The sequence below is a fragment of the Macadamia integrifolia genome, unplaced genomic scaffold, assembly GCF_013358625.1.
Source record: "Macadamia integrifolia cultivar HAES 741 unplaced genomic scaffold, SCU_Mint_v3 scaffold954, whole genome shotgun sequence".
Taxonomy (NCBI): domain Eukaryota; kingdom Viridiplantae; phylum Streptophyta; class Magnoliopsida; order Proteales; family Proteaceae; genus Macadamia; species Macadamia integrifolia.
In genome coordinates, this window is record NW_024870597.1 from 189,072 (window position 1) to 203,286 (window position 14,215).

Consider the following 14,215-nt stretch of genomic DNA (forward strand, 5'->3'; position numbering starts at 1 on the left):
GTGATGGATCATATGTAAGTCTGTGAGTTCCTTGTACTTTTGATTTAGAGTTGAGACATTCTTTTTAATTTGGCATGGGTTGACAAATGCACAATTTTAAATGAAATGTGAAATGTCGTATAAAGAAGAATAAGAGTTGATTCCCTTAGAACTAGACAGGGCATTGCACCTCAGGAAGCGTGGTGTCTTGATCGAAATTCCTTAGGAGGAAACTTCTGAAGTAACTCTAGCATCACTACCTTTGTGGGCATATACAAAAAGCGAAGCTACATAGTAACTTGGGTGTCTGGTGTTTGCTCCACCATGTCATTCAAGCCAAAAGTAGTGGAGTAGAATAGAGTTTATTAGTGAGAAAAAAAAAGGAGAAAAAAATGTGTAAATGTCATTATTGCTTGGTAACATGTTTGGTCAAAAACACTCCAACGCCTTAGTCATTGGTTCCCTATTTCTTCACAAGTGGTTTTGCCTTAAGATAAAGATGTTTTGGAAGAGACGAGCTGAGTTCCAAATTAAGAAATATGCTAGTGCGTGGAATTGATAAAGGGTAATAAAAGTTCAAGTGTGGGGGTCCCTTGTAAGAGAAATTATCTTTGCTCCGGATCGATATGAGCCTTACCTTTAGCGAAGGTTGGGATTTGTTTATTCTGAATTTTGGGTGTATATTCACTGCAAACACCCACGAGACACAACTCGTCCACTAGGGTAACTTAGGGGTTTAAAGGTTTGTTGCACATGCTAAGTGCAACCGTGATTCCTACAAAAGTGAGTTAGGTTTTTTTTGTTTTTATTCTTTTTTTTTTTGTTTTGGTCGAGGACTAGCAAAGTCTAAGTGTGGGGGAATTCTGATGAGCACATTTATGTGTGAAATCTAGGGTAGTAAAACATGCATTTTATCCCCTTTCTTTTACTTTATTTTTATTTAAGAATTTTTTTCCTTTATTTATTTATTTTTTTTTTAATTGCATGGGTTGTTTATTTTCAGTTATTTATTTATTTAATTTTAACTGCGTGGCTTGCGTCTTTAAATGCTTAGATGACGAATGGTTAGGACGTTATTTTAGATATATATGTTTAGGACGGTAATTAGAATTAGATCACAACCATTAATCGGTTCACTTTCGCATTATTAAAAGAAATAAAAACATAAAGTGGTTGCTCCCTGTGTTCGACCCGTAGCTACACTGATTTGTACGCTTGCGGTTACATTTTAAATCTCAAACATTAGTGCACAATCAGATTGTTAGTTTATTCACATGTTTACTAAAATTTGCTTTTGGTGATAAATGATTCAATCTTGAGAATGTGAAATGCAAACCATTATGTTTTGCAAAAACAACCAAACCACTAAGCAATAGAAAATAGTCTCAAGCTCATCTAACAAGTCAGTAAGTAATGTTTACAGCAGGGATTTTCTTCTTCTCCCCCCCTCCCAAATAATGTGTTATAATATTGAAAAATATATATTTAATATGTCACGGTATAAGTAAAAATTGCATTTTTATTAGTATACATTCTACTTAGTGTGTTGGATTAATTTAATCGGCATTTCAAACAATGAGCAAGCTACCTCTAGAATTACTTGCAGGCTTGCAGCACTCAATCTTTGAATCAAATGAGATACTAATGATATTTTGTAACCACCTTATTTAATCTTTAAATGGGTTAATCAGATCGGTTTTGACGGTTTAAACGGTTCAATTTTCATGGTTTCAATTTGGTTTGAAACCACGAGTTAAAAGGCTCGATTCGGTTTCAACCCATTTAGCTAATCGCTTGAAACTTGAAACCATAACCGAACCATTTACTAAACGGTTTTGTGGTTTCGGTGTAACGGATCGATTCAGTTTTGGTAAATGGTTTCTGTTTCAAATTCACATCCTTAGATTCCACAGTCATCAAGAAAATATTTGAATAACCCCTTTGTAAGCTCAAGAGTGCCATCGCTTTGAAAATATTTAATTTTGGTGTTGAAAATATTTTCAACCATTTGTTTAAAAAACTTGAAACAAAATAAGACATCAGACTTGGATTTCAGGGGATAAAACCATGTATTTTGACTGTAGTCATCAATGAAAATTACATAAGAGTGATATCCACTGATTGATTGATGTCTAGTTGGACACCAAAGATCACAATGAACAAGTTGTAATGGCATAAGAGAATTACTGAAAGATGAGGAAAAGGGGATTTTATGATGCTTTCCGAGTTGACATGCAACACAAACATTATTAAGAGGAGGTTTGTCAAAAAGAATTGTCGAATTCTTTTTACGCAACTGATTGAGAACTTGAGTAGATGAGTGACCTAACTAACGATGCCAAACTGCAGCAGGAATTATTTTTCTAAAGAAGGCCATTGAGCGAGCCGCAAAAGAAGACAACGTGTATACGTTATCTTTGACTGGTAGCTTCAAAAGAATGGTTCTCGATTTCAGATCCTTATCATAGAAACCCCATAGGAAAAATTCAACAGAGCAATGATTGTCACGAGTCAATTGAGAAATTGAAAGTAAATTAGTAAATTAGTGTAAAGACTTGGAACAACTATAACATTTTTAAGATTTAATGGTTTGGACAAAGTAGGTAATGTAGAAGACCCAGAGTGTGAGATGAGAGCTTTCATACCATTACCGACAGTAACTTGATCTGTTCTAGAATAATTGGTTGACTGTTGAAGAAGAGCAGGATCAAAAACAATGTGAGACGGGGATCCATTGAGCATTATTTGTTTTGATTGTGATGGATATGCATGAAGACCAGCAAAGGGGGTTTGAGGAGGGTTTGAATTTGGTGGAGAATTAGTGTTGTTTTAGCTAGCATGATAGCAGAAAAAGCACACGTTGGTAGTATGACCATATTTTGCACAGATTTGGCATTTTGTCTCGGAGGTATTGGATTTAATATTTGGGTTTGGGATTCGGTTGGTGTTAAAAGTGTTTTGGTTTTTGGTTTGTGTTTGATTGGGAGTGGTGTTGGATTGGTTATAGCTATTGTTGGTGTTGGTTTTGTTTTAGTTTTTGTTTGGCTTGTATTGGTTGTGGGTAAATAATGCCATCTGAGAATTGGGATAAGGAAGCAAGGGTTGGTTTGTGGTGTATCCATGGCGTAAGCGCTGTTCATGGGTGAGTAGCTTAGCACACAAATCCATGAATGTCATAGGAGGGGTCATGTTCTTAATGGTAATAAGAAGGTGAGATATTCTGAACCTAATCCATTCAGGGTGTATCCAACAAGATCCGAATTCGAGAGTTTGTAATTGATAACAGCAAGACTGTCAGCATTCTGTTTGATCTTGTTGAGGTAGTCTGTAATGGATGATAAACCTCGAGTAAGAGTCTGAAGCTCTTGTTGAAGGAAGGTGCGGTAGGTAGTGGACTTTTGTTGAAATAATTCTGCTAGAGAGTCCCACACTTGTTTGGCAATTTCCAAACCAAGAGTGTCATTGAGACAGACTTGAGCAAAATGATTCATCTTTCACCAAGAGGCGTATTCAGGATTTGGTGTTCATGTTTGTTCTTGGGCTGTGGAGTTGGTGTTTGTAACAAGTTTGGAGGGAACTGGGATTGACACATCCACATGTCCGATTAGGTCGCAACTGATGAAAATGGATTCAAGCTGTTCCTTCCAAAGTAGGTAGTTGTTATCATCAAGTTTGACAGCAACGAGGTTGGCAAGATTAGTAATGGGAAAAGGGTTTGGGGTTGTTGTAGTTGCCATTAGAGAAGAGTAGGAGGAAAAAAAATGAATCAAAGCTCTGGAAAAAAAAATTCAAGGCTAAGATATCATGAAAGGATTGTGATTTGATTTTGGAATGTTCAAGATACCTCTTTGGTAATCCTGAGTATTGTCTTTATAAGAATCTTTATAGAGAATTTACAATGAGATAAAATAAGTAAGTACAGTTGGAGAGATAAGGATGAATGGTACAATAGAAGAGATAAGAATGATTTGAATTTGAAAATGTTTAAGATAATGACCCACGATTTAGTCAATCTAATCCCAAATTATTCTCTTCCAATTTACTCTCTTGTCTATCAGGTTCAAAATGAAATTAGGAGTCTGAACTCTTTAATTAGTTTCTCTTTTTCGATTGGGAGACTCTGTCCATGTGGAATTTGGATCCTCTCCATGTGGTTATACCCTCCACCAACCACACCTCATGGATGGTGTGAATGGGATTGGAGGTTACAGCTGGATGGAGAGAATGGTGAGAGTGAGATTGGAGGTTACAGCTGGATGGAGAGAACGGTGTGAGTGAGATTGGAGGTTACAGCTGGATGGTGAGGGTGAGGTTGGAGGTTACAGCTAGATGGAGAGGGTGAGGTTGGAGGTTATAGCTGGATGAAGAGGATCCGGGCTCATCATTGTGTTGTCAAATTTAGAGAGGTTAGGAAGGAATGTGTTGTCAAATTTAGCGAAATCTAGGATTTAGCTGTGTCGGTGTGTTCCCAAGTTTAACAGCTGGAGAAGATTTGGAGTCCTGATTAACACTATATAGTGTAACTTAAAACTACATCAACTGGAAAAGAACATTGTAGAAGTGGGGACTAGGAGCAATGGAACCCTTCCCAAATTGTACCTCTTGCACATGTGCGAAAGAGGCTTGTGCAGATCATTTTCCCGCAGGTAAGCTTGCTTCTTCAAATTCGTGGATGCAGTTGCCTTTTTTTTTAGGTGTGGTGGTGTCAAAATAGGAGGATAAATCATACTCATGGATGGGATGGGATTGCTTTTTCTTTTCTTTTCTTTTCTTTTTGTAGAGATATAAATGGATCAAAAATGAATTGACTGCTAAGATCTAGATATTTTGGACTGGATATGGATAACCCTAAACGGATTCAAATGTAGTTCGGATTTCTAATTATTTGTATACATCCCTGACTTCTATAATTCAGATCTTTTTCTCCCAAATAGATACAATTTGCTCTTAATCCATCTCTCTAAGTTGTCTTTAGCTCTTTTCTCATCTTTAGAACCTATCTATATAAAATTTAAGAACCCTCAATCTTTGATTGGTTAATTTTTTTGATAGTTGATTATACACTCTGATTGGATAATTATTTTCTAGATAATTCGAATTTGGATCCAAATACCCTCTAACTAGATACGGATACCCCTAAATATATATATATATATATATATAAGTGAATCAAATTCAGATTTTCGACTATCCATTTACATCCCTACCTTTTCAAATCACTGATTACCTTCTTGGCCCTCTATTTTGTAGGAACCAAAGTTAAATGGCCGGAGCTATTAGGTGTGAAAGGAAAAGAAGCCGTGCAAGTAATCAAGAAGGAAAACGAATTGGTGACGCCTTGGCTTATTGCGAAACACGACATATTTCTTCATTATGTTTGTTGCGACCGTGTTTTTGTGATTGTTGATTCTGAAAACCGCGATCCTGAAGCCCTTGTTTGTGCCATTCCCCGTGTTGGATGAGGAAGGCATTGAAGACTGGACACCCATCCCATCCATTGTGCTTGAATTATATTTATATGGGATGTTGAACTAGATGAACTTGAGTTGAAGTAATGAAATAAAGATTTCTTGTCAAATCCGGTTCAGGTTTACATTAGGGATAAATCAAATATCTAAAGTCCTCCCCTCTCCCATCAACCAAATAACTATCTCTTCTCTAATTTTGCTGTCAATAGCCACCAAATGATTCACTTCTTGTGGATTTTCTCCTATAGTGATTGGAGATATCCAAGGAAGCGAGGATTGATGTGGCAATACTGGTTACTCGGTAGAAATGTGATCATGTGAATTGAGCACATCTATAAATTCATATCATATAGTTAATTAGGGATGAGCTTCTAGCTCAATGGCATGCAGCTAGGTAGATGGGTTCTAGCGTAAGTCCACGAAAGGTTGCTAGTTTGACCCTACTATACACCTCCCCATATTGAAAAAATAGTAGAATTTGTAGCATTACAATAAGTGTGGCTCAGTAGGCCCCCTTGTTGGCCTCTCATGGATCCCTTGTGGGTTTCTATATAACCCCTCACTGGGTATTGCCTGTGTATTAGCCCTTGAACTACCACTCAAAAAGATCATGCAGATAACTATGTATCAAACCTTTACTTAATATCATTGTTTGAGATTTTCAATGTAATCGCAAGCGTACGGATCAGTGTAGCTATGGGTCGAACTCAAAGAGAGCAACCACTTTATTTTTTTTTTCTTTTAATAATGCAAAAGTGAACCTATTAATGGTTGTGATCTAATTCTAACTACCGTCCTAAACATATGTATCTAAAATAACGTCATAACCATTCGTCATCTAAGAATTTAAAGACGCAAGTCACGTAATTAAAATTAAATAAATAAATGAGTGAAAATAAACAACCCATGTAATTAAAAAAAATAAAGGAAAAAAATGTTGAAATAAAAATAAAGTAAAAGAAAGGGGAGAAAGCTAGAGAGAGACTCGCAAATAGCTTTCTCTACTCAGCCCGAGGGATGCATCATAATATGAGCTTTCCTACTTGACCGGAAAGTCACTCTTACAATGGTTACTCTACTTGGCTTTAGGGAAAGAGAGACAATTAAAATAAAAATAATAAATTGATGATTCTATGGCTAGGAAGGGCAAAACCAACACATACACTAGTCATGAACCTTGGGGGAAAGGGATAACAATAATGTAACGACTGAAATTAAAATCATAAATTAAGAAAGAAAGGGTAGTTAGAAGAGGGAATGAGAGGGGGGAGAGAAGACTATTGAAGGAGCCTACTTACTTGAACTTCAACCCTTGAACTTGAAAGCTTGGGTGATTGAGATACTACCAGCACTAAAAACAAGACCTGGAATAAACTAAATCTGAAATTTTTAGTACTGAGAAAACAAATCTTGAAACAAAAAAAAAACTGAATTGAAAAAAAAAGATGCTCCACGGCTTGTGATCTTATCACCTAGATCTAAGCCTAGAACTATAACTTTAAAAATTACAACTCAATTGCATAAATCATAAACATAAAAGGCTGAATAAGAATAAAAGAGTGATCGTATTAATTGACATAAAAAAAAACTATTACAAAAGTGATTAAAGCAAAAATAGAGAAGAACTAAAACTAAAGAGTGAGAGAGGGAGCGAGAGAAGAAAACTAAGCATAAACTAGAAAATAAACTAAGGGGAATAATAATTAGGAGGGGGGAGGAAGGGACTTTTATAGAGCTTTTGTCTTGCCTCCTTCCTTCTACAAGTCTTCTTTAAGAAAAGAAATAAAATAAAATAAAATAAAATCTTGGTAAAAATCCTCATTCTCTGAGATATTGTGTGAGGAAAGAGAGAATCCGTTTCTAAAATTAACAAATTCTATTCCTTCCTTGCAATATTAACCAATATTTTGTAATCTTGATTAAATAGAAAAGGAATCTCTGTATAATATCTCCAAGATCTTGTGAGGTGGCAAAGAGAGAGAATAATCTTTAGGATTTTGTAGGAGAGAGGATGTGGTACCAATGAGTGAGTCCCACCTTTGGACTGGTTCTTGATTCACTTTAAGCACTTTCTCTTGTAAACTTAGAAACTAAAAAAAACTAAGAAAAATAAAAATAGTACTATCCAAAGTGGGGCAAAATGTGCACTTATATCCCTAAGATTTCACACATTATTGTGCTCATCAAATTCCCCCATACTTGACTTTTGCATGTCCTCGAGCAAGATAAATAAATAAAGAAATGAAAGAAAAAGCCTAAATCACTTTCGTAGGAATCACGGTTACACTTAGCATGTGTAACAAGCCTTTAAACCCCTAAGTTACCCTAGTGGGCAAGTTGTGTCTCGTGGGTGTTTGCAGTTAATATACACCCAAAATTCAGAATAAATAAATCCCAACCTTGGCTAAAGGTAAGGCTCATACCGATCCGGAGCAAAGATAATTTCTCTTACAAGGGACCCCCACACTTGAACTTTTATTACCCTTTATCAATTCTAGGCACTAGCATATTTCTTAATTTGGAACTCACCTCGTCTCTTCCAAAACATCTTTATCTTAAGACAAAACCACTTGTGAAGAAATAGGGAACCAATGACTAAGGCATTGGAGTGTTTTTTACCAAACATGTTACCAAGCAATAATGACATTTGCATATTTTTTTCTCCTTTTTTTTTCTCACTAATAAACTCTATTCTACTCTACTACTTTTGGCTTGAATGACATGGTGGAACAAACACCAGACACCCAAGTTACTATGTAGCTTCGCTTTTTGCATATGCCCACAAAGGCAGTGATGCTAGAGTTACTTCAGAAGTTTTCTCCTAAGGAATTTCGATCAAGACACCACACTTCCTGAGGCGCAATGCCCTGTCTAGTTCTAAGGGAATCAACTCTTATTCTTCTTTATACCACATTTCACATTTCATTTACAATTGTGCATTTGTCAACCCATGCCAAATTAAAAAGAAAGTCTCAACTCCAAATCAAAAGTACAAGGAACCCACAGACTTACATATGGTCCAACACCATAAAACAGGGGTCTCTTATTTTTCAAAAGAAAGTCTCATCTCAAGACACAGGCTTGTTTCTTTCTTCTCAACAGGTTTTTTATAGGTTCAAAATGAGTACCTTAGTCAAAAATTTTATTTTCATACATCAAGCAACCGAATGGTATGATCATTAGCCAAAAGCCAAAGTAGGACTTCATCCTTTAGAAAGCTCAAAAAAATAAAAAGAAAAACAAATAAAACAAAGTGGAAAAAGCAGAAACTGGTTTCCCTCCCCCACACTTAAGTCACGCAATATCCTCAATGCATGGAAAGAATTAAAAACGAAGACAATGCAAGGGGATCATACCTGATTAAAAGTTAGTTATCAATGTAAAGAGGTTCATGGAGATCCATGACCTCTTCACTACCAGTATTAGGAAACTCGAGGAATGACTTCAAACACTGACCATTAACCTTTGAAATTACCCCTGTTCCTGGATTCAAAATCTCTATAGCCCCATGGGGATATACATTATGGACAATAAATGGACCATCCCATCAGGACCTAAGCTTACTAGGAAAAAGATGCAATCGAGAGTTGTACAATAAGACCATATCACCAATTGCAAAAGATTTACACAGAATGTGTTTATCATGGAAAGTTTTGGTCTTTTCCTTGTAAATCCTAGAACTTTCATAGGCTTCATCCCTAAGTTCCTCCAACTCCGATAGTTGGAGCCTACGATGAATTCCCGCATCAGATAAATCAAAGTTGAGCTTCTTGATGGCCCAAAAGGCCTTATGCTCTAACTCAACTGGTAAGTGACAAGCTTTTTCATACACCAAATGGTAGGGAGACTGACCAGGATCGGTCTTGAATGCAGTCCAATGGGCCCACAAGGCATCAATGAGCCTATGGGACCAATCCTTATGGTTGGGATTAACAGTTTTCTCCAAGATTTGTTTGATCTGCCTATTAGACACCTCCACTTGGCCACTAGTTTGGGGGTGATAATGGGTAGATAACTTATAGGTGATCCTATACTTTTTCATTAAGGCCTCAAAAGGCCGATTACAAAAATGAGTACCCCTATCACTAATTATTGCACGTGGTACACCAAAACGGGAAAAAATATTCTCTTTGAGAAACTAGACCACCACTTTGTAGTCATTAGATTTATAAGGTATGACTTCTATCCATTTAGAAACATAATCAACAGTCAAAAGTATATACAAATTCCTACAGGAATTAGGGAATGGTCCCATAAAATCGATGCCCCAAACATGAAATATCTCAACTACCAAAATAGGGTTGAGGGGCATCATGTTCCTCTTATTCATACGGTCAAAAGACTGGCAGGCGGGACAAGCCTTGTAAAAATCAAAAGCATCTCTAAAAAGAGTGGACCAATAAAATCCGCATTGGAGAATCTTTACAGTAGTTTTCTTAGGTCTAAAGTGTCCACCACATGCATGATCATGACAAAAAGAGATAATAGAATGTTGCTCATGATCGAGAACACATCATCGGATAATCTGATCTGGACATATCTTAAACAAATAAGGATCATCCCAGAAAAAGTGCTTAACTTGGGAATGAAATCTATACTTATCTTGGGTGGACCAGTGATCTGGAGTCACCCCTGAAACTAAGAAGTTGACAATGTCAGCAAACCATGTTCACTAGACACTACAAATAATTGTTCATCTGGAAAGTTCTCGTTGACTGGAGAATCGACAGTTAAGGAATTGGAAAACCGGGATAAATGGTCTACAACAAGGTTTTCAATTCCTTTTTTATCCCTAATTTCTAAATCAAACTCTTGCAAAAGTAAAACCCACCTAATGAGACGGGCTTTGGCATCCTTCTTATAAACTAAGTATCTGAGAGCAGAATGATCAGTATACACCACCACATGTGAACCAACTAAGTAATACCAAAACTGTTCTAATGCAAACACAATTGTTAAAAATTCTTTTTCAGTGGTTGTGTAATTGAGTTGTGCATCATTTAAGGTCCTACTAGCATAATAAATGACAGTGGGCAACTTATTAATCCTTTGACCCAAAATCGCTCCTATGGCAAAATCTAAAGCATCACACATCAGTTCCAAAGGTTCAGTCCAAACAGGTGGTTGAACAATGGGTGCATTGGTCAACTCCTTCTTAAGTTGTTTGAAGGATTCTAGGCACTCTTTAGAAAATTCACAAGTTTGACCTTTGGCAAGTAATGAAGTGAGAGGTCGGGCTAAATGACTAAAGTTCTTAATAAACCTTCTGTAGAAGCCCGCATGCCCGAGAAAAGATTAGCCATTCTTAACAGATTGAGGAGGTGGTAAATTATCAATTAAATCGACTTTGGCTCTATCTACCTTAATTCCATCCTTGGATATTACATGACCTAAAACAATATCAAATTTAACCATAAAATGATATTTCTCCCAATTCAAAATCAAACTCTTAGATATGCACCTTTTCAAAACTAGAGGAAGATGATGAAGACATTCAGAATAGGAATTCCCATGAATTGAAAAGTCATCCATAAATACTTCTAAGAATTTTTCGACCATGTTAGAAAATATGCTCATCATGCATCATTGGAACGTAGCAAGGGCATTACAAAGCCCAAAAGGCATACACCTGTAAGTAAATGTTTCATGTGGGCATGTAAAAGTGGTCTTATGTTGGTCCTCTTAAGAAATTGGGATCTGGTTATAGCCGGAATATCCATCAAGAAAACAATAGTGTTCATGTCCAGCTAACCTCTCTAACATCTGGTCAATGAATGACAATGGAAAGTGATCCTTCCAGATTGCCACATTAAGTTTCCTGTAGTCTATGCACAGTCTCCACCTAGATTGGACACAGGTTGGAATTAGTTCATTATTGGCATTGGGAACTACAGTCACACCAGACTTCTTAGGCACTACGTGAACTGGGTTTCCCCATTGGCTGTCAGAAATAGGATAAATTATTCTATGATCCAAGCACTTTAGAATCTCTTTCTTAATAGCTTCCATCATCACTTGGTTAGCTCTTCTTTGGGGTTCCATGGATGGTTTGGAATCCTCCATAAGATGTATATGATGTTGCACAATAGAAGGGCTTATACCCTTGATATCAGCCATGGTCCAACCTAGGGCTTCCTGATTATCTTTTAATACTTTAAGTAACTCTTCTTCCTGGCTAGAAGTCAAATTTGAAGAAATTATTACAGGAAGAGTCTCGTTAGGCCCTAGGAAAGCATACCTCAAATTAGATGGAAACTCCTTAAGATCTAGCTTAGGGGGTTCAACTACGGAAGGTTTGGGAATGGAATTGGAAAGGGGTCCTAAGGGTTCCACAGGTGTGTGAAGACTCAAGACTTCAGAAAAGAAATTTTCACTATCATCATCTAACTCATCCATACACTCTTGGAATTCTGAATCAAAATTAATATCAAAGTAGGTAATTAAATCATCAGAAAAATCCAGAAAATCCTCCATCATATTAATCTCTTCTTCCATATGTGGTTGCTTGCCTATCTTAAACATGTTAAACTCAACAGTTTGGTTACCAAAATATAATCTTAGGAAACCATTCCAACAGTTGATTAATACATTACTGGTAGCCAAGAATGATCTTCCTAGAATTATTGGGATCTCATCCTTAGTTGAGAAGTGCTTGGTATCTAACACAATGAAATCAACAGAGAAAATAAATTCCCCCACCTTTAGTAAGACATCCTCAACCATCCCTTTAGGAATTTTAACAGACCTATCTACCAACTAAAGAGTAATTCCAATGACTTTCAATTCTCTCAATCCAAGTTGCAATGTAAGGTAAAAGATTCACACTTGTGTCAAGGTCAAGTAAGGCATGCTCAATATAGGTGTTGCCTATGACACAAGATATGGTAGGGCTCCCAGGATCCTTATACTTGGTTGCTATAAGCTGAGTAATTATGGAACTAATATTACCTGCCAAGAATGCCTTTTTGTGCACACTATTGATACGTTTGTGAGTACAAAAATCTTTTAATACCTTTGCATAGGCTGGGATCTGGGATATGGCATCTAAAAGGGGGATGTTCACTTCTACCTTTTTGAAGACTTCTAAAATTTTATCCATAAAAGTAGTCTTCCTTTTGTTTACCCAGCAATTAAGAAATGGGACAGGATGAATATAAGGACTGTAAGGAATTTTCCCCTGTTCAGAAGAATCATTTTTGGTTTCCTCAACCAAATCATCTTTAGTTTCAGAAAAATCTTTACGTTCATCAGACGAACCTGAAACAAGAGGCACACTTGGGTCCTCAACTGAAGGAGAGTTAACATAAGTAATAGATGAGGAAGATTTAGGAACGCTCTACTGGTACTCTCTACCACTCCTAAGGGCATAAACAACATTATATTGGTTAGAGGGCCCTTGTTTGGTTTCCTCTCACGCATAATTGAGACAACTTGAGTGAGTTCTCTCGTAAGATTTTGATGGCTTGTCATGAGGAGGGTCATATTTTTTTTTAAGTCATTTATTCTACTTGCCTCTCCAGTGTTGATAAACTCAGAGGGTTGCTGATAAGATGATAGGAGAGGGGCCCTAGGAAAACTAGCCTGAGGTCCTACATTTAACCTAGGGAAAGTATTTTGAGAAAAAGATTATTGTGCAAAGAGAGGCCTTTGGAGTCTAGGTTGACCTTGATTATGGAAATTGGAAAGCCCTGCTTGGTTATCCTGATTCCAAGAGAAATTTGGGTGATTTCTCCATCTTGGATTGTAGGTATTACTATATGGATTATTCTGGTATAATGCATTAACACTATCATTAGAAGTGCTCCAAGAGGTATTGGGGTATTCTTCTATGACATGTCCAGGGGACTGGCACCAAGCACAAATCTTAACCAAATTGACTGATGATGGCTCTCTAGGAACAATAGCCTCAATTCTCTTGATAAGGCTATCAAAATGGGCTTCCTTGGCTACTATCCCATCCACAAAATATCCTTTTCCTACTATGGTTCTTTCATTCTCTTGGGTTGATTCCCACTCACGGGTTTTGTCAGCTAAGTCAAGTAAGAATTCCCATGCCTTTCCTTCATCTGTAAAGGATGTGAATCCCTCAGGGCACATAGACTCTATCATTTGTTTAGTTGGGTAATCAATACCCTCATAGATTATTTGACATAAATGCCATAAGTCTAGGCCATGGTGAGGGCATTCTTGGAGTAGATCCTTGAATCTCTCCATAAGTTTGGAAAATGACTCACTATACTTTGCCTAAACTGAAGGATATCACTTCTAAGCTTATTGGTCTTGTGAGCTGGGAAAAACTTCTTAAGGAAGATAGTTGTGAACTGTTCCCATGAGGTTATGGAATTTGTGGGTAACCCATACAACCACTTCTTAGCTTGGTCTTTCAATGCAAAAGTGATAAACCTAAGCTTAACAGTATCATCAGAAAGCTATTGGATCTTAATTAGAACAGATACCTCTTCAAATTCCCTTAGAAATAGGTATGCATCCTCAGAGGTTAATCCTTGGAAGTGGGGCAACATAGTGATGTATTGAGATTTGAGTTCAAAATTATTGCCCTGGGCTTATGGTAGAACTATGCAGGAAGGTTGGGCTATTCTAGCAGGGTAGAACCTATCTTTCAGAGATTTAGGTGAAGGGTTTTACTGTTGGTCTCCTATATTGAAGGGTTTTAAAGAGAGCAAACATATAGGGTCACTACTTGTTGGATCTCTTCTTTCTAACCGATTCTTAGTATTACGTACCCACCTAGCACTCATGCAACAGAA

At 36.9% G+C, this 14,215-nt stretch overlaps 1 protein-coding gene and 1 non-coding gene across 2 annotated transcripts; both read left to right on the forward strand.

The window, feature by feature from the left end:
* The first annotated feature begins 4,472 nt into the window (after positions 1 to 4,472).
* Positions 4,473 to 5,557, forward strand: LOC122070621 (trypsin/subtilisin inhibitor-like). Its single transcript, XM_042634813.1, has 2 exons — positions 4,473 to 4,625; positions 5,230 to 5,557. Exons 1-2 carry the CDS (start codon positions 4,556 to 4,558, stop codon positions 5,439 to 5,441), a joined length of 282 nt encoding a protein of 93 aa, XP_042490747.1. The 5' UTR covers positions 4,473 to 4,555; the 3' UTR covers positions 5,442 to 5,557.
* An 8,057-nt stretch (positions 5,558 to 13,614) lies between these two features.
* Positions 13,615 to 13,720, forward strand: LOC122070624. Its single transcript, XR_006137875.1, has one exon. It is a non-coding gene; the product is annotated as a small nucleolar RNA R71 (small nucleolar RNA).
* Positions 13,721 to 14,215: the final 495 nt, after the last annotated feature.